General features: G+C 45.7%; 1 protein-coding gene across 1 annotated transcript in view; it reads right to left on the bottom strand.

Moving 5' to 3' along the window:
- Window positions 1–21,756, bottom strand: part of LGALS8 (galectin 8) — a 346,545-nt gene that overhangs the window by 102,580 nt on the left and 222,209 nt on the right. The window contains exons 6-7 of the mRNA XM_085611427.1: window positions 14,399–14,452; window positions 6,927–6,953 (exon numbers count right to left, since the gene is read on the bottom strand). Coding sequence (XP_085467553.1) covers window positions 6,927–6,953; window positions 14,399–14,452 — 81 coding nt within the window. The remainder of the gene's footprint in view (window positions 1–6,926; window positions 6,954–14,398; window positions 14,453–21,756) is intronic.

The following is a 21,756-nucleotide window of genomic DNA, read 5'->3' on the forward strand; positions in this document are numbered from 1 at the left end:
TCGGCAAAGGATACCTTCTTATTCTTTATTAATACAGCCTTTGATTTACCTAACCACTAAATATGTGCATGAACCCTTGCCCTGGACACATGAATGTCAGCATGCTTTTGAACAATTAAAACTTGCACTTTGCTCTGCACCTGTGCTTGGCATGCCGGATTACAAGAAGCCCTTTGTGCTGTATGTACTCGAAGCAGCTGGGTGTGCGCTCTGTGTTAACACAAACCTTTGGAGGTAAGCAGAGGCTGTGTGCTTACTTTTCTGCTACACTTGACCCTGTCACCAGAGCCCTCCCGAGCTGTTTAAGAGCTGCGGCAGTCTCTATTAGACAATCGGCAGGGCTTGTTCTCAATCATGATCTCACAGTAATGGTACCGCATGCTGTGGATGCACTCTTGAATAGAACAAAGACGCAGCACCTTACCAGTGCTCGTTTGACTGGATACGAACTGACATTGTTTGCACCTCATATTACTATCAAAAGATGTGCCGTTCTGTATCCAGCCACGTTACTACCCCTCCCTTCGGAAGAAGAGGACACGTACGTCCTTGATTGTTTATTTTGCACTGACGAAGAGATGAAGGGACGGGTAGACCTGACTGATGTTCCCTTATCTGACCAACAAGGGGAACTATATGTCGATGGCTCTTGTTTCAAATTGTCAGATGGCACCACTACAGCGGCGTAAGCTATTACCACACTGCGCACTGTAGTTGAGACGTCACAAGTTCCTTATCAATTAGCACAGGCTGCGGAGCTGGAGCCCTTCTGCGGGCATGTGAGTTAAGCAAAGGACTGACTGTCAATATTTATACTGACAGCCAGTATGCCTTCGGGGTGTCCAATAACTTTGGAAGCCTTTGGGCAGAGAGAGCTTTCTTGACATCACGCGGGACAAAAATTCAACATGGTCCATTGATAGAGAAGCTTTTGACAGCTTTGACTCTTCCCAAACGACTGGCAATAGTAAAATGCAGTGCTCATAAAACAATTACTGATGATGTGGGGAAAGTAAATGCATTTGCAGATCAAACAGCTAAGGAGACAGCCAGATCTAAGATGAAAAGGATGTTTGTGGCGGGCCCAGCTACGTGGGTGCCCGAGAATGGGATGTTTGAGGACACACTAGCAAATATCAAGGAGATCCAGGGTGAAGCAACAGTAGAATAGTTGGCAGTGTGGCAGGAGAAAACAGGGTGTCTAGATGATGAGGGATGCTGGACTGATCTGTCCGAGAAACAGAGAGGGATGTTACCAGATGCATACGTACTTCCCGTAGTTACTATGGCACATGATAAATGTAAATATAAATGTGTTTGTATTTGTAAAGCGCACTGCTACCCAATTAGGGTCTCCTGGCGCTGTAACTCATACCGCTGTGGAACCCTTCCTGGCTTTTCCCTGTGAAATGTCCACTCCTGGGCACCCCCAACGTGAAGCCAGGCATCCCAGCGCTGTTGGGGCCGTTGTGGAGATTAAGCAAGCTATTGCCCAGAGTTGCAGAGTGGGACCCATGATTAGAATAGGCACCGAGGCGAGAATTAACAGGTCCGAGGAAATTGAGCCCAAGACCCGCCGAGGCGGGAATTGAACCCTGGTCCCGGGCCAGACCTCTGCATCAGGGTCTGCCGCTCTAACCATTGAGCCACACTTCCAGCCCATATTAGCGCCAAAGGCATTAGTAAGTTGCTAGATCCTGTGGGGCAAAATGACAATATTTCAAAGGTTGCTACTCACTTGGTGAAATACTGTTTGATCTGTTTTAGACACAATTCTGGGAAGGGTACCCCTACACCTTCTGGTAATTTTGCACCTTCTTCTTTACCTTTTGAGGTACTCCAAATATATTATATAGAATTACCACGAGTTAATAATTTGAAATACGTGTTAGTTGTAGTTTGTGCTTTTAGCAAATGGATTGAGGCTTACCCCACAAAAGAAAACACCGCCATGGCAACCGCAAAGGCTCTTATTAAGGAGTTTTTTCCCCCACTACGGCTTACCCCATTTTATTTGGAGTGACAATGGAAGCCACTTTAACGCCAAATTGATCCAACTGATATGCGACGGTTTGCATATTCAGCAAAAATTCCATGCAGCTAACCACCCTCAGTCGGCAGGTTTAGTTGAGAAGTACAATTGTACTCTCCTGAAGTTGGCAAAAGTGAAGGAAAGTACTGGGCTGCAATAGCCAGATGCATTACCCCTTGCTTTGTTGTCCACCAGAATGACAGCCCATTCTAGAAGAGGATTATCTCCCTATGAGGTAATTTTCGGTGGACCAGCAAATGTGTGGGGTGTCTCTAGCAGGTGTGGGCGGAATTTGCGTAGTCGCGCTATGCAAAGCACCGCAAAACGGTAAAAAATCTCTGCAAGCACGCAGAGTACTGCGAATACGCGGAATTGCTTGTTCCGCCCGTTCGCCATGTTTTTTTCCTGTTCGTGAACGCTGTTTGCGTGCTCGGGGGAAATATCTCGCGAACACGCATTTTGAAAGCGCGAACAAGCAAAAAATTCTGCGAAGTCGTGGATCGCCGAATTTTTGGCAATTCTGTGTTCTCCGCGGAACGTGAAATTACCCAAATTCCGCCAATTCCGCAAGCGGAACGGAATTTACCAGCCTGGCCTAGTATCTAGACCTAAAAAGTTCTCTGACATTGATTATCCTCTATTGGTCGATTATTTGTATGAATTTACTAAAAGCTTGCGTTCTATTCACCAACAGATATACGAGGCATTGCCTCCAGCACCTGAGGGGCCTGGGCATACATTCCAGCCTGGTGATTACACGTTGATACGAAGCTTTCAGAGAAAGGACGGCTTGGAGCATAGATGGAAGTGCCCCTACTTGGTCCTCATTGCAACTAGGACGGCAGTGAGGGTGGAAGGTCGGAAGAACTGGATCCAAGCCTCTCACTGTAAACGGGTGCCGCTACCTCTTCCCTACGACACCTGGGTGCAAGAGGCGATCGGAGACCACGAAACCGAGAGGGTCCCTAGATTTCTCCCGTTCTTGGATGCCCATCTGGTTTGGATGCGGACAGAGGAAGAAAATGATGCTGTTCTGAAGCAATTCCCTCAGAAATAAGGGCTGCCCAGGGTTCCCCTTCATCTGATTCACAGGAGCCTGAGTCCCAGTTCCCGGCGCCCCCTGAATTTCAGATTCTACTTCGAGATGAGACAGTGCCTGGAAAAGACAGATATAATTTGGGTTCTCGACGAAAGGGTAGTTCGCCAGAAGAAAAGTGAGTGTAGTTAGGGATGGACTTCATTGGATAAGACAAGTAAAAATGTCCCTTGTTCTTGCTTCTTCCCATTAGATTAGAAGATTGGTGCACTACCTGTGACGCAGGACAGGATAAGCTGAGGGTATCTTCCTAGGAGGGAGAGTGCCCTATCCTGAGAACATTAACATTGAACATTTGTTGATCAGCTGCAAGGGTGTGGCTCCACCGCAACGTGCTCAATAGAACCACTGAGGATTGGACAATAGAAGCCTGCCAGGGAGGCTTGAAACGGACCCTGATTCTGAATTCTTTTTGGCGTTTCTTTTTTCCTTTTTCAGCTTTTTCTGCCCTTTTTCCTTCTTTGGCTCCATTCTAAGTCGGTTTTTCTTTGATGCTTTGATTTGTGAATATAAACATAGAAAAATGTATCTTTTTGGCCGTCCTCTTGCAGCGGATGAACAAGTTTTTGCAGGTTGGCTTTGAATGGTTGCTCAGGAAGAAGATATTTTGGTTTGTAGTTATGTTAATGTTTCTATTGGGGGATAATGGAGTGCTCTGGGGTTACATCGTCATGTGTATTGTATGAAGCAGTTCCCTCCGATCGTCAGGAGCAAACTATGCACAGTAATGTTTTCTTGGATACCCATCGGAAATTCTTTGGGGATAGTACAGCTTGTTAACCCACTGATTCTGTCACAACTCCAGGGACAGCTTATCCCTTATCACTGGTAAATTATACATATGTTTGTCCCCCCACCTTTGTAGAGATAAAAGGCGAATTTGGCTTGGGATACCCTGGACCTTGCCTATACTATCGAAAACCGAGAGGCACAGGATATCCAGGATGTATGCCTGAAATGTATTGTGTGACCTATACTTTAGTAAAAGAAATATTACTTTGACAGGTTGGCATTACCATTCCTTTTTTAGCTTTTTCTGCCCTTTTTCCTTCTTTGGCTCCATTCTAAGTCGGTTTTTCTTTGATGCTTTGATTTGTGAATATAAACATAGAAAAATGTATCTTTTTGGCCGTCCTCTTGCAGCGGATGAACAAGTTTTTGCAGGTTGGCTTTGAATGGTTGCTCAGGAAGAAGATATTTTGGTTTGTAGTTATGTTAATGTTTCTATTGGGGGATAATGGAGTGCTCTGGGGTTACATCGTCATGTGTATTGTATGAAGCAGTTCCCTCCGATCGTCAGGAGCAAACTATGCACAGTAATGTTTTCTTGGATACCCATCGGAAATTCTTTGGGGATAGTACAGCTTGTTAACCCACTGATTCTGTCACAACTCCAGGGACAGCTTATCCCTTATCACTGGTAAATTATACATATGTTTGTCCCCCCACCTTTGTAGAGATAAAAGGCGAATTTGGCTTGGGATACCCTGGACCTTGCCTATACTATCGAAAACCGAGAGGCACAGGATATCCAGGATGTATGCCTGAAATGTATTGTGTGACCTATACTTTAGTAAAAGAAATATTACTTTGACAGGTTGGCATTACCAAGATTTAACTGTCACTCAAGAGGCAGGAACATATCCTGCATGTTGTACTGAACTAAATAGTACTGACATTTATCTCTACCTTAACTGTTCTGAGGAAATAGTATACAAAAATGTTATACGTTTAGGCAAAAAGGATGATATGCTCTATTAGATTACCAAGGTCCAATCAATGCACACCCAGGTTTTTATTTTCTATCCAATGGCACGTATTCCAACATGTACAATGGTACATGTTGAAATACATGTACCATTGTACATGTTGGAATGGTGTTACCTCTTGGGGTACCTTGTAGGCATAGTAGACCAAATATAAGATGGGTAAAAAGAACACTGACCAAGGAATTCTGCGAGGGAGTTACCGATTTAGAAGTTAATATCTATAGTAATGGTATTACTTTTGGGTATATCCTTTCTTCCATTATCACATTCGGTGGTACTGCTATGGCCAGAGGTGAACGTGCTAGAGATTATTTTAGGTGTAAATTACAGATTTTATCAAATTCGACAGTGGCAGCTTTACGGGATATCACCACTCAATTAGAAAGTATGTGCATATACTCCGAACAAACCAGATATGCTGTTGATTTTATTTCAGCTAAGAATGGTGGAGCATGCGCTTTTATAGGAGATCAGTGTGCGGTCGGCATCACGAATAGGGAAAAGAATATTACCCAACATATTTTAGACATATTGGAGAATGTTAAAGGCATGGAGAGCGGCAATTGGAGTTGGTCCTTGTTCGGCGGGTAGGATTCGATCTTAGAAAAGGTGATATATTTCATTGTTATTCTAATTTGCTGCTTTGTCCTGATACAGTGTCTTCCCTTATGTTGTTCATATTGTGCCACTAATCTTACACCCCAAAAAAGTTTGATTCATGAGACAAATGCAAATATAATGCTTCAGCAAGAGCTTGATACCCTCATGCATTTGGACGAGGGGGTCTTTGGATCAGATACTTCCCTGGCAGATTCTGTCCCTGATGTTATTTGTGTTGCTAATGACTAATATCGCATCTCCCTTTCAGTGAGCTCTATTCCTGTATGTATTCGTATTTGACAGATTATTGTCTATATAATGATGTTTCTGCTAGTTATTAGAATTGTACAGACCCTTACCTGATAGCACTAATAAAGATGATTTAGCAAATAAAGGCTAAAAGGAGGGTCTGGTAGAATTGAAACGTAGTTTTACTATGTTACTCGTGTTTTACCCTATATTATGCATCTGGGCCGCAGGTGAGGTTGGGTCCTAGTCGTTTGGCAGTCCGCAGGATCATAATATCACTGTGCTGCGAGTGGCCTGCTCTCAGCGGCGCTGCCATGATTACCCAGACACACTGCAGGCAGCAGCAAGCAATAACCTGAAATGCCGTCCCGCCCGTGCTCGCGGTCGGTAGGTGGGACCCACACTTGCCTATTAAAGTAAGTCTGACAAACTCAGACTCGCACTGTCTCCGTAGTAGCTAGCCATTGGGCACTGACCCTATGCTGCGTGGTGTGTTAGATTGTAGCACTGCATACTAGTAACACCTAGCAAGCAGATGAGCCAGGCCATAAGTAGGTCAGGAGCAGCTGCCACTGCAGCTTTCAGTATTGGTGCATTATAGCAGCGCTCGGCATGAGTGGCAGAGAGGTGCTATAATGCGTGATTTTGCATTTTAGTGCGGTGATGCGGACCACCACACTGAAATGTGTTGGACTAACGCCTGATACATGGTACTTGGCAGGGCTCATTCTGTACTTTTTGCAACCAAACAGAGACACAAATCTAAGATACTGCTGCAGCCACCATCGTATGGCTTAAATGGGCTCTTAACTAGTAGTGTTTGAAAAGGATTACCAAATGGTGGGAAGACCTCTGGTGAATCATTACACAGTCGCTGGATTGAATGTTACAGGGAAATATTATAGATAGCCTTAACATTGTACTTTCACCGCCTTGCACTGTCTAGATGATATGCATACTATGATCATTATGGAGGTAACATTCCATGAAGTAAATGTTTTCCAGTCTCCATGTTGACAAAACACGTTCTGATTACACTTGTCTAACACCATTGATTCACAATGTAATGGGGGAGGTGGGGCAAATACACGAATATTAACATCATGTGTACAGAGTGAGTGCATGTTAAATCTCAGCATCCTGCGCTTGACATTTTAACATGCTTAAAAATAATACTTACAAATTCTGAAGTCGCTGGTAATTCAATCTACAAGAAACAGAACACACAGCAAGTTAGTTTCGCATAACACTCTCCTTGATTGCAACGTGGGCATCCGCAATCACCTAGACCATAAACTCCAATCCCCAGATTATGCCACGGCTAAGAAGTTATTCTCCCTTGAATACACTGTGATCAGGTGAAAATTTAGATAGAATGATTATCAGTTAGGATTATTACAGTTTCATACAGTTTCTTCAAAATGTCTCCACTGTTTCGGCAAGATCACTGTATACTAGTAGGTCGCAGCACACTTCTGCATTCTGTTACCCTGGTGCAATAAGAGGATGCTGGAGAGGCTGAATGCTTGGGCTTCACAGACTGTTGGGGCCTCAGAGGCTGTTTCCTTCAAGAAAGATGCCTTTGAAAATTTGAGCCTCTAATGCAGCAGTAGAAGACATGGACCTAATGGTAAGCATTTTTGCTTTGTTGTTCATCACTTTTACTGCCACATATGTATCTGCCATTACTGTATTTGTGTGTGTCATTTCCAAAATTAATACCACTTCTTGGAGTTTGATAATGTGTTGTATCTTTAACATAGGGCATGCCTTCTACTGGGCACCTAAGTGATGAGCATTGTCTGTCAAATTTGTGACAAAATGTGTGTCTATAGAATGGCCTACATAGGAAGCGTTGGGTTCATGCATGAGAGCTGCAGGGTTTCCTCTGTTACGACACTGCAGTCGTAGTGCTGCACATAGGCTTGTCAGTGACAGTTAAAAGTGTAAGGTTGATAACTTTTAGCATGTTGACAAGTATCATTAGTATGACTCTGAAGAGCTAAGCGGTACTTGTCCAGTTTGTGGCAACCTTGCCGATTGTTAACATCTTGGAGAATGCACATTCATAATGTGACCTATACAGGAAGTTCTGTGTGCATCTTATAAGCCAGCAGGGGTTTCTTCACTGGGGTATGGGGGTGTTGTCCCCAGGCCCCATAATAAATTATTACTTAACTTTTGATTCCTAACTGACATTGTTTATTAGCCGCAGCAGTGCTGGCCTGGGCAATTTGCCGTTTTGCAGTAAAGTCAAGTGAGGGTGGGCGGTTGGACGTGGGTGTGGAGCTTGAATGGTTGATGTGATGTGACACAGCTCTGGGACTCCTTGGGGTGAAATGTACATGTTGGGTTGGACAGATTCTTGCTCCGACCAGCCAGACATGCACACTTGAACCATCGCCTTCCTGCAATGCTAGGAACCTAGGGGGGCGGGAGTGGGGGCGGTAGATTACATCCACAACGCCCAAGTCTCCAAAGGACTATGGGCAGCCCCTGACCCTGCTAATCCTTACGCTGTTCGCATTCTGTTTACAGCATGGGAGCAGTGTCAAGATTGCCTCAGGAGTCGCAGGGGTGTGACTGGAGGGCCTAGCTGGTGAACAGTCAACTGAACTCCCAAGCACGCTTGGAGGCAAAGTCACGAGTGTTCTCATCTCTGTGACTGTGATGGACCAGACAGCGAGTGTGCCTGCTCATTTTTGTTTAAAATAGTACCATGCGAATATACAGTCATGCTCCCAGTGTGTTGGCTGTGTAAAGAACGTCGAGTCATCGGGCTGAAAGAGTACAGCTGCAGACTGTAAGCCTCTAAACTGAGGCACAGGGCTCAGCCTGCTGTGAAAATGACTCCACGTCATACTCTGCCACGTAGCAGAGGTCGGTATTCCAACTCCTGGTCTCTAGGGCACAGAACAAGCTGTAAAGAAACATGTCAGATGAAGCCACATGTTTGAGGTTTTTTCACAAAGCATTTCTGGCTGCAGAGCCGAAAACATGAACCGAATTTCTGGGTACTTAGAAACCATGCAACACAGAGCAGGCCCATTGACTGCGTCCTGGGTAGCTTGGGGAATAATACCCTGCTGAGAGGAGAGGGGGCCGGTGGAGAGTGCCGCAAGTCCGAGGGATAGTACAGCACGGCCAATGGGGAGAGGGCGGTCCCAAGAGAGAGTGCAGCAGGGCGAGAGGGAGAGTGCTAGTCCCTGTGGAGATTGCCGGGGGAGGCCCAGGTGAGAGCAAAGGGCCCAGAGAGTAGTGCAAAGAGCCCATATGAGAGTGGAGGTCCAAGGGGTCAGTGCAGCAGGATCAGGAGGATAGTAAGGAAGGTCATGGAGAGAGACCATGGGGTACCAGGGGAGAGCAACGGGGATGAGGAGAAGAGCAGAGGGATCCATGCAGGGAGGAGTGAAAGCGCTCAGTGGAGAAAGCAGAAGGGGACAGAGAAGAGTGAGGAGCCCTAGGCTAGTGCTGCAGGACCAAAGGAGAGTGACCAGTGAAGTAAAGTGCACTACCCTTCACTTGTTGGTACTCACTCCCCCTCACCGCAGTAAGAGGCAGACCACTGTAGGAGGGTGGACCCCGCAAACATTCCACAGGTCCTGGGGAGGGAGGTGCGTGCCCAGTGTGTGTGCTCAGAATTCTTAGGGTGCTGCTAAAGTGCCCTGCAGCTGATGCTGGTGGTCGGGCGCAGATAAGATAGTGCTGCTCCCGAAGAGGATGAGAGCTGCTCCCAGGAATCAATCGGAGCACGGCTCAACATTCAGGGCATGTCTGTGGTTAGAGGGAGCAGTGTTACCATAGGAACTGGTCCGACCGGGTCCGATGCACACTTAGGGCACTCTATGGTCGTACCCATTTATGGAGTTGCCTGCTTTAAATCGGACGTGGCTACAAGATATTGTTGGGGTGGCTCTGTGCAGATGTGCACAGGAGGTTACAAGCAGGAGCACACCCCACCAGCTTCCTATGCTGAGCAATCACACCGCCCCTCCCCCCCTTCATCTCTGCCTATTTGTTCCCTGACAAAATAATCCCTGAACACCTGGGGAGGTCACCTCCAACTCAAACTTAGGAGTTAAATTATCCCATCTGCAGCAGGAGCCTGAAATAGGAGGGGCTAGGAGATGCATTTATCTACGTCACCTTGGTCTGACCACCTACTTTATGCAGTGAATTTCTTGCTCATCTTCATGAGAAAAATCAGAAGAAAACCCAAAATCTCATTAGCATTGCCATCGAGGACCTGCGATGTGCACAGAGTGTAGAGGGATCAGAACTGGCTGGCTGCAAACAGATTGGGATCACACCGCAGACAAGGCAGTCCCCACCCAAAGCACTGGGTTGATTTCACAAGCAAGCAGAGCACAGTGGTGCTTTCCAACAGGACACAGCCCCACCATCCCCTGCCAAAGGGTACATCCCCTCATTCCACACTGTACACTTCCTCCTTTTCCACAGTGCCTCCAATCAGCAAACACAGCGCCTACTTTCAAAAGGACGATATGCCTCCCTCACTCCTCCCAGTGTCACTATGGTTGACAGAGTAATGGAGTGCTGCGGCCAGCCATATCTGCCAATTTGTTTAGCGCTGTATGTGTGTCATAGTAATGTGTCTCTAATGCTCCAGCCATTCTTTTTTTCATTTTTTCAATTTTTTAAAATATTTTTATCATTTTCCAAAACAGTGAAACCAAAACAAAATTTTGTTACAGTCATACAGTACCTTATGTTAGTAGTCACTATATAAAACAGTACATCTTCATAGCCTTTATGGACTCCTTTGTTGCATAGCCACGCATAAATCAGAGACCTTTGTACATTGCCGTGCGGCTTCCCCTTTCTTTTAGTACCGAGATGCCCTCAGCTTGTCATTGAACCTGGTAGGGATATTCCTCCGGGGTCCATTTCAGCGGCCCATGCTATTACATCCAAACCATAATATTTCCTCCACTTGCCCCACACCTTGTTGAATTTCTTCGGGAAACCCCTCGGCTTGTAGGTGACCCTTTCGGCGGCCATGTACATATCCATCCCCACTCTAAATTCTCGGAGCGTTGGTGTGTTTGTGGCTCCCCATCCTCTCGCTACATCTCTCTTCGCCACTACCAGTGCCAGTGTGGTAAAGATTAGTTGTGGTCTACCCATAGCAACTTCGTTCGGGAATCGCAGTAGTATAAATTTGGGATCTTAGGGTATAGTACTTTCCCAGGTAGACCTATGCTCCAGCCATTCTTATACTCCTTGGTCTGTACTTGTATTAACATGATTAACAAATTGTTCGTAGAGCACGACAAAGCATTAATCCCTGGGTTATGTGAATTTTAATACATATTGTGTTTAAATTCATAAATAATAACTTTCCAATGGGGCTGGCATTTTTTTCTATTAAGAGAAGCAAGCAATGACTGTTTGCTTTCTGAGTAAGAACTTGTGATTGGACACATGCTGTAAAATGTGCACATTCCACTAAATATGTCTGAAAAGTTATAGCCTTATCCCGACTTTCATAGGCATCCACTGTGCCATGTTTTGTCTCAAGTTTCTCAATGTTTGGGTAACAAACTTAGCACATTAAGTACCATAGCTCTAAAACTAATACGCCCATCGCTCACTGTAAGTAGGAAAAGTTTATTCATGCACATTTAATTAAAACCATTAAATGTACAAAAAGTACACCAATTATTATCATATTACAACGTAGCCACAGAAGCATACGGTGCAACAAAATAAAAAAACAATAAATCACTACAGGATATCTCACTGTGCTTTTAACAGGTTAAAACCTCACGGAATAACAACTTAATATTGTCAATTAAAATACTACACTCAATGTGCAAAATCGAGGACAACCTCACAGTTTCCAGTATTAATAAAGTGTGTATGTGCAGTGCAAAACTTTTGTCATAAAGTGCATCTAATTTAATGATTAAAACCATTCCATGCACATAAAAGCAAAGCAAATTCAAAAATAAAAAAATATTACACAGATAATATGATATAGCCACTCACACATTATGGTTAAAAACATTAAGGGCCAGATGTACGATGGGATTTAGCATATGCAAACGGGTTTGCGACCCGTTTGCGCATGCTAAATCCTTGTGGGCCATGAACAAACACTATTTTGCGAGTCGCAAATAAATTGCTATTAGAAAGGGGCCTTCCCTTCCTAATAGCGACTCCAAAGTCATGCATGAATGTTTCGCAACCGCAATTGCGGTCGCAAAACACTCGCAAATTACCACCCTCTTCAAGAGGGTGGTAATGCACTCGCAAAAGGGAAGAGGTCCCCAGGGGACCCCTTCCCCTTTACAAATGCAGCGGAAAATATTTTTTAGGGGCAGGCAGTGGTCCTAGGGACCACTGCCTGCCCTTAAAAAATGAAACGAAAACGTTTCATTTGGCTGCATTTAAAAAAAAAAAAAACCTGCTTTATTGAAAAGCAGTCCCAGTCATGGAGGTCTGCTGACCCCAGCAGGCCACCATCCCTGGGAGGGCCAGCCATTCTAAATGGGGTCGCAAATTGCGAGTGGCTCATTAATATTCATGAGCCTCGCATTTTGCTACCCCATTGGGAATCGCAATCAGTGTCTCTGACACTGTTGTACATTCCAAATTGCGACTCGCAATTGAGCGCAAATTGCGAGTCGCAATTTAGAATGGTCATACATCTGGAATATGTTTCCTTATGTTAAAGTGCTAGACCTAGTTTTTTGGCCGATGCCCGGTGGAGCTACCGGATGCCCCCCTTGGCCGTCACCTATCCAGCCGGACTTTGGGCAGACTTTCCTTCGTCTCGCCTTCGCATTCTCCCTCCCACCCTTTTACCCTACCCTCTTCCCCCCTCTATGCTCTATTTTCTCGTCCCCAATGCCTCCTAAATGTTTTTCCGCTGTGACCTAGCTATTTGGCCGATGCCCGATGGTGCTACCCAATAGCTATAGAGGAGATGGCCTGTGGACTTCTCCATCGGCCGTCAACTACCCAGCTGGACAACAGAGCAGTTAAAAAGAATTTTTCATTCCTTGTTGAGGCATGTGCCAACCGGCTTCCTCCCACAGATCTCAAGGGGCCAGACATGGGTGGTGAAATGGGGTGGAGAGTGCATAGCCTGTCCTCCCTTGTCCCCTACCTCAAGTCTCCGCAGACCTGAAGGAGGCTGGATTTGCAGGTGGTGGTCCGGCACCACTAATCACCACCTACTCTGTCACCTGCCCTGGCTTCTTCAGCTACTGGCTGGCTGGTTATTTCAAAATGTGAAAGTGGCTCTAATAGAGGTTCTGACTAGAGGGTGCCAGCTCTCAGCTCTGTGAGCAGTACTGCAGTTGTGAGGAAAATAAATGGCCAAGACGTTGGTGAGGGAAGGTGGCAGAAAACCAGGTAGTTTTTAAGAATATTTAGGAGAAGTGAAGAATGTGCTACAAAGTGTGTTGGCGATTGGTAGCAGAAAACTAGGTATGTTTGACTTTTTTCCTCAGGGGTGGCTACGCTACAAGGGTGTTGGGGGAGTGTGGGTGAATACTAGCTGTATTTTTGGGGGTTCAGGAAGAGTAAGAAAGGCCATTTATTACATGGCTCCCCCAAGAGCCCTCTCCAACTCCTTACCCCATGTAGATTTATAGATATGGAGTACAAAATATGAAACTGTAAATTAGTAGCTGTCAATAATAGGAAGTTTAAAACCTCAAGCTTTTAAGTACCGTTAAAGAACTTCACTCTGATTGTATATGATAACCGTTGTAACTATGAAAAACAACAACAATACTGACAATCACCCATCCTACATTTAAGTTAACAGTTTTCTTAGTACATGAATTGGACTTAGAGGGGGCGAGGAAAGGGATGGAAGGCCTTTGTCCTCATCCCCACAAAACCAATCTTTTATTCCCCATAACATAGTAACTGAAAGAACAGCATTAAAAATGTAACGTTTGAAAAAGGGAGATAACACTGGTAGTAATAATATTGACTAAACTAAAAAGTTTGACGATTATGTAGTACTTGTCTTTTCAAACCACAGCCATGCTTTCTTTGGGCCAGCATGGCTTTAAACACATTTTTGGGATGATACCATCCAATGTAGGGTTTCATGCAGTAACAGGCGAGGAGTAATGGTGAATCCTTGAGGGCCACAAATGTCAGAGTAGTGATGCAGAGATGCTGCTAATTTTTTAGCTCTTCTACTGATACTCCCTGGTGCTGATGTTGGGGTCTTATTATCTTACTGTAAAATGATGTAAAGATCACAAAACTTGAGTACAATGATCTGACTCTCAGATGGCATGATCGGAATCTCACTTAGTGCTCAGGAAAGGTTGCCAAGGACCGCAAGAGCTAACCAAAATATACAAAATATACAAATAAAACAAATCTGAGCCATACTCAGTGAATAGCTTCTGGTTTAAAATGATAGCAGATTGCATGGGTATATGGTTATGTAACTCATTCCCTGCTAGTCTACAGATGATGTTGCTTGTAAACATGTCTCCAGCTCTCCATCCTATCACTGAACCCATCCTCCCCTTAATAAAATCAGTGTTTCTCACTGGGCAATGAGGTATCCAGCATTCTCAACTGTTATGAGATATATAGATACACTAAGCATTATAAACACAGTTCATCATTTCACTCAAGTACATTAAAACTTACACTTTGTTCTTCCTTAATCCCTTTTAGAGACTGTGGTTGTGAACCCTTTGGAGTCTGTAAAGAAACCAAGAAAAGTAAAAGGAAATATCAGCTCACGTTGCAAACATAATTTTAAATAAAAATACATTAGAAAAGAACAATTTGAACAAGGTACTTTAACATAATAATCACACAAGTAAAAAATAAGTTACTTCCTGTTGTAACTTTAGGTCCATAGAATTAGGCCTAGGCTTAATTCAAATTAGGGGTCCATTACCACGCCTACATATAAATGTGCTTTGCCAATGTCACCGGTGACGTTTTGTACTAAAAATAAATAAACAAAACACATCATTCCGATCACATGACCCAGAGTTCAGATTTCAAAGCTGCCCTGGAAGTCCGAATGAGGGCTCATTTGAAACGTGAATCCCAGTCTGGGCTCAGGAGGAAGATTACAATCTGTCGAATGTCCACCTCTATTAGTTGGTGTACATGGATTACAACAGTGGGTAATGCTGAGTCAGGCCCAGGGTGAGGACCCAGGGGACCTGGCTTTCGTGAGTGAGCCGTGTTGCAAAGAGACTGGGATGGGGAACTGCAAGGCTGGGTAGGCCTTCCCATCTTGCCTGGGATAGGAAGCTCTGACTGGATCCCCGGGTCACATCCCCTGAAGGCCTGAGGGTGGAAGCACCCAGGCCTGGGCTCTGGCTCGTGGCCCGCCAAGTTACTTGGAGCCCAGAGTGGGAACCAGCAGGCCCAGGGAGGCCTGCTCGGCATGCCCGGCATAAGAAGCTCGGGCTGGACTCTGGGTCAGTGCCCTGGCTGGCCCATGGTGGAAGTCCCCAGCCCTGGGGTCACTTCTTCAATCCGCCATGTCACAAAGTGCCCAGGACAGGGTCCCGCAGACCCAGGGAGGTCACCCCTGCTTGTCCAGGTTCAAAAGGTCTGATTGGGCCCTGGGGAGGAAGACCCAGGCCCTGGGCTCCGTTTCCTTGCCTGCCGTGTCCCAGAGTGCCACCTGGTGAGGCCTCCCCTGCTTGTCTAGGTTCAGAAGCTCTGACTGGGCCCCGGGTTAGAGCTCTTGTGGGCCCTGGGTTGGAACCCCCTGGCCCTGGACTCCCTTCTCTGGCCCACCATGTCCCAAAGTGCATGGGAAGAGGGCCAGCTGGCCCTGGAAGGTCTCCTCTGCTTGTCTGTGTTCAGAAGCTCAGCCACTTTGCAACATGATGAACCAGAGAAGGAGCCCAAGGCCTGGGGCTTCCACCCCATTGCCCGCTGGGGCTCTGAATCGGGGCCTTGGGTGGAAGTCCCAGGCCCATGGTTCCCTTCTCTCATCTGTTGTCACAAAGTGCCCCTAACGGGGTTCCACATGCCCAGGGAGCCCTCCCCTGCTTCCCCATTTTAAGAAGCTGTGACTGGGACCTGGGTCAGAACTCTGGTGGGCACTAGGTTGGAAGATCCTAGACCTGGGATTCCTTCTCCAGGTGTGTCACAAAGCACCAAGGAGGTTGCCCCTGCTTGTTTGGGTTCAGTAGCTCTGACCGGGCCCTGGGTCAGAGATCCATGAGCCACCCCTAGCCCCTTTCCTGATAACCAGCTTGGGCTCCAAGAACCCGGGCCTTAGAGTCCCTGTCCACTCCAAGGGTGAACAGAATCTTTTTTCAAAAGTCACGGTGCAACCAGATGGCCGTCCTACGAGTCTGGGCATCTGGCGCTCCAAACTCCAGACATTTTGACATGTGCAGAGAGATGGCTGGGCTTCCCTGGAAGTCACAATGAGGATTCATTTGAGTTTTCAAGCCCAGATAGATCCATGTAGTAGGGAGAGGGACCCTCTTGTTTTCTGGTCGTTCTCATCCAGGTGCTGCCAGGGCAAGCCCCTGAGTAAGCAGCTACCTTCCAGCAATGTCCGATGGCCTTTCCTCCAAGCCATTCTTCCCGGGGAGCAGACAGGGATGCAAAGCTGACAGCCCTGTGCAGGGCAGCCTACTCGAGAAGTAGGGGGGCCGTTTAGCCAGCACTGTACTGTGATCGTGATCGTGATGGTTGGGCTGATCTGGAAGCCCTGATGGCAGCTCACTTGACTATCCAGGTCCAGCCAGGGCTCTAGTAGGTCAGATGTGTTCGCACCGATGGCTCCTTTTAATCAGTGTGCATGAATTACAAGAAAGGCAGGTTGCAATCCTCCAGATTACTAGAGGCAAGGTACAATGGATCTCATTGCCCTCCGTTCTTTCTCTCCAGGAGCTGCGAAAACCTGGGATGGGCCACCCTGGGGTCACAGGGGCCCGAGTCTGTTGCTGCCTTTCAGCCCTGTCGGATAGCTTTGCTCTGAGCCTTGCTTCCCAGAGAGCAGGCAGGGACATGGTCAGCCAGCAGTGTACTCTGCCTGACTGGGTGCACTTGGTCCATTTGGGGATGGGACTGCTTGCCCAGTCTCAGTTGTTGTTTCAAGCAAAGAGCGTTCATCTCGCCTGGACTGTCCGAATCCAGGTTCTGCCTTTTGTGGAGGCCACTCAGCAGAGCGAAGACCAAGCAGCTTGTAAAGTGATCTGACCAGAGTGGATGGAGTCGGGTGCTGCTAGTCCCAAGGTGCTGCCTGGTGGTCTGGGCCTCGTGCGCCTGTCTGATGCCCTGTTGCACCCAATGCATTTGCGCAGCAGCTCGGTACGACCAATCCATGGGGTGGCTCCAGTTGCCCAGGCTGAGATACAGCACCCCTGTGTCTTGCCCAGGCTGCAGCTTGGCACGCCTCTCCCTTGTGATGTCACGGCACAGACCAAGACAGTTGGTGCCTGTCTGACTGCCCTGTCCCTCTAGCTCCCTGCAGGCAAGAAGAAGCTCCCAAAACAGGCTCCCGAGGAGTGTTAAGGTTGGTCCAGGATGGGCACACAGCTCCTCCTCCCGTGCAGCAGATGCAGCTATCTGGTTGATACTACCAGTAGCATATGCTTGACTCATAGATTAAGCCATACATGCTTAAGTACATACAGTGAAACTGCCAATGGCTCAATAAATCAGTTATGGTTTCTTTGATCCCTCCTGCTACTTGGATAGCTATGGTAATTCAAAAACTAATGCATGCCAAAGAACCCTGACATCACGGGATGCATACATTTATCAGACCAAGACCAATTCTGGTTTGCCTGGCCACTTTGCTGACTCTAGATAACTTCAGGCTGATCAAACATCCCTGTGACGGCGATGATGCTTACAGATGTCTGACGTGTCAACTTTCAATGCTACTTTCTGTGCCTATGACATGGGTAACTGGGAATCAGGGTTCGATTCCAGAAAGCTACCTATGTGTTTTTTGCAGTCTTGCTACAGGCAGTAATCTCTCATAGACAGCACTGTAACAAGTACCATAACATATACCTAGGAGAGGGCAGAGGGGTAACATGCTGCCCTTTGCTCATAATTTGATGCCTTTCTAGCCCATTTCAAATACAAGCTCTGCATTCAATTGTTTACCTCTCTATTCTTGTATTTGTTTCACCCCATTAGTCGGAGTTTTATCTTACACTGCTGACAACAGAGCATTTTTCTTTTTACATGTGTCTGTGGCGTTTGACTTCTGGTAGTCAATGGGAGTGTATGGCCCTCCTTGTTTGCTGTAGTATGTGGGCCCCACCTCTCCATCGCTCTCCATTTTGGGGGCTTCCCGACCCCAACTCTCTCTGTCCCCGCACCACCCTCACCGGCTCTTTTTCTATCCATCCCTGCCCTCACTCTTTCTCTCGCAGGGAAATCTTTTACCCCTCTCTCTTTTACACATGTCTTGGCTCACTGGAGATTGGACACAACTAAGGCAGCTGGCCAATGAATCCCGCCAGCCATCGCTTGTGACTTTGTAAATGTTTGTACATTTGCGGCACATATATTAGCAAAGCCAATAGCATTGAGCAGCCATCTTGGAATTCTATTTGACTGGTATTCTTAATTAAAATTATACTATTCCATGATGGTCATCATGTATGCATCATGGAGCTGTAAAAATATCAGCGCCACACTAGTAAACTGTGTAGTGATGTCAGGCAACATTATAACAATATCAGTAGGTGTTCCACCTGTATTTCCAGATACAGCTCTCCATAGCTAATGACAGTCCCACCGATTTGGGAGAATATAGCACAAGTGTGGGAAAGAGAAGGAGACAGAGAACGTGAGGATTTGTTAACTTTCTACTTCCTTTATCACACCAATTGTGACATAGACGAAATTTAAATGGCAAATCGAGAAAGAAGGGCAGCATCTCTTCAGTCACACCTAAGTCAGCAGTCAGGATATGGGATCCCAGTGCACACCGTCTAGTTGTCCTTTGTGTACCCTCCAGAACCACCAATTTACATCAGAAAAACGAGGGCATTCACCACATTATGCCAGAAGTCAATATGACTTTGAAAGTCTGTACTAACTGCCTTAGGAATCCCTACAGTAATTTGCACCCTCTTCTCCATGACAGATACTGTTGATTTAAATGTGAACATCATCATCTAGTCTCATTTACACCATCAACACTGTTTGTTATACTTCATCCATTTTTTTCTAAATGAATTCCAATGCTCCATTCATCTCCTTCTGCCCGTTCAGTTGTTCGTTAGCTGTTGGCCAAATGAAACATCCTTATTCTTATCATCATCCTTCCCCTTTTTCTTTCAAGTGAGGGGGGTGGTGGAAAGCATCCTGTTTATTTCTCCAAAAATGTTTGCATGCCTTACCATTGCTATCATAGCTAAGGATCCACGTTTACATGCGACCCACGCCAACTGGCCTGATGAAACTGATGCTAAGGTAGTGGAGGCCTCTCTTCGGTCCCACACCATGGTGGCAGCCGCACACTAGGACTTTTGCTTGTGGTGACCTAACTATGCTGACACTAACTAGGCTTAACTAAGAGATGCCATTTATAGTATTTTCGTTGGCACAGCCACACCCTTGGATGCGCCATTCTCAGTGCCTATACATACACTCCTGTGGCCCCATCCGAATGACACCCACCATCTTGTGCTCAGCCCCAACTGGTGGGCAGCTTCTAACACGTCTAAACTGATGTCAATGACATCAAACTTCTGTCTGCATAACTGGGCATACATGCTGCAGCATCACGGAAGAAAGGCACATTTTCTCTAACAGTTGCTGCTTTTAAGGCATTTTAGGATAGGAGGAGGGTCATCCAGAGAATTGTAGAAGATTCACTTTTGTTTCACCAGTACAAATTGCATCAATGCCCTAAGATAGCACAAATGTGGTTGGCGGAAATAAAGTAATCAAGCCAAACCACTGCCACTTATTCTTGAAGGACTCGCATTGGTTTTTTTGGGTTTTTATTTTTAAGTTTTCTCTGGCAACATAGACAGGGACCAATCATATGGCCTATTCCCAAAATATGTCAATCCAGTCTGAACTGTGCTGCCACATCAACTCTGAAGGGGCACAGAAACAACCCGAGACCCTCGCTTGGCCTTTGGTCAATCTTAGGGTTACTTCCTCAGGCAGCCCAGAAGTAATGGGCAACAAGCTTGAATCCAACTGAGTGCTCTGCAATCACGTTTTATCAAATATGCGTATGCAATGCATATCGCTGAAATGGAAGTACATCTTATCAGTCATCACTGCTGGGAATGCTGTGTTGCACACGAATAGTTAATTTCTGTAAGTATAACCGAAATTGTATTTTCATTTACTATGGTAAGTAAAAATGATTTGCCCCTGCACAGGCTTGGTCTCTACCACCCCATGGTGCATGTTGGGTAATGTCCATTAATTTTCCCATTCTGATCACAATGCTCAGGCCTATAAAGTGAAGCTGATCTTATTTTTTAACATGTTTTTGTCATTCTTGTCCTGCAGGGGTTTCAGTGAGAGAACAGGTTGTTTAGAGTCCATTTACATGTCCATAAAGTCCATTCTAGTCATGCTGAGGAGAGATATGAAGGTTCTCCATAATGGCTGCTTCCCAAGAGAGATCAGCAGCTAAAGCAAATGCCTTTGTTTAGTTAAAAATGTAAACAATTCAAAGGTTCCAGCAGAGTTCCCCCGCGCCGCCTTAGTGTACACAGATTTGCAATGTACAGGATTAAGCATACCAAGGAAAATAAGGGTTTTAATTGAAAAAATGTGATTAGTATCAGTGTACATTTAGAAAGAAACATGCCAAATGTTATTTGCAATTACATTAATAAATTTCCAGGATCGATTATAGATAATAAAGAGAATCATAAGTAAGTCACTAAAGAAATATTAATACCCATTTCTTGCTTTGCTACATAAACCCATTTCCACCAAGTATAATAAAATAAGCCAACAGAAGATTTCATATGGGATTAAATTGATTTAGCAACAAGCTCCTGATTCAGCGGGAGTCAAATTTAGACATGGGGATACCACATTGACTTATTCACCATTTCAAGGCAGGATTGCTGTGCCTAAATCCAGCTTCCGAGTAATTCTTCCCTGAACATAAAGTACCATGTGGACCTTGGAATACTACACCAAACTTCATGTTTTCACCCTTCGGGGTGGAATACTGGGCTTAAATCCACATTGCTTGGAGCAAGTGGGTATTCAGTGCAGGGGCTGTGCAGTGGCTGGTGAGGTGGCAGGCAAATAGGTAGGGGGCATAGGTGTTTTAGGGCTGGAAAGGGATCAGCTGGGCAGAGTACTGTCTGCTGTCCCTGCGCATTCGTGCCCTGTGTGCCCCGTACCTGCGTGCATGGTCTGTGGCTGTTACTGCTCACAGGGTGGGGAGTGTGGAGGCAAGCCCATTGTCAGTCTTGTTAGCATGCGTGATTAGTTTTGTGCTCTTTTTATTCATATAGATTTATAAGGTGAATAAATCCCCAATTTTTGTCCCAATCACTGTTAGTTGGTTGTATTACAATTATTAAAGATCTGAAGTGGCAGCAGGAACGTCTTCTGCAAGGTGGGGATTCTGTGCCGTCTGAATGCATTCAACTAATACAACCAAATAACAGAGATTGTTCTGCCTTGAGAAAGCCCTGGCCTGCTGGCCCCTGGGTGAAACACGTGTCGGCTGTTCCCTGTTCTTGCACGTCTTCAAATAAAGAAAAAAAGACCACCGCAAACGAGTACTCAACTTTTTCTGCATATATGATGTCCAGAACAAAATTTGGGGATTTATTCACCTTATAAATCTATATGAACAAAAAAGAGCACAAAACCAATCACATATGCTAACACTTACTTTGGAACAGGTGGTCTCTGGGTGAAAACACCGTTTTAGTTTGTGCCATAGCCCAAATTGGGTCCTGACAAATTGTGTGTGAACCCTGGTAACACCCATCAGCTACAACGACTACCCATTGTCAGTCTTGGCCCTACCAATACCCTGGGCAGTTGCTGAGGAAAACAAG

Source organism: Triturus cristatus, chromosome 6 (genome assembly GCF_964204655.1).
Source record: "Triturus cristatus chromosome 6, aTriCri1.1, whole genome shotgun sequence".
Lineage (NCBI taxonomy): Eukaryota > Metazoa > Chordata > Amphibia > Caudata > Salamandridae > Triturus > Triturus cristatus.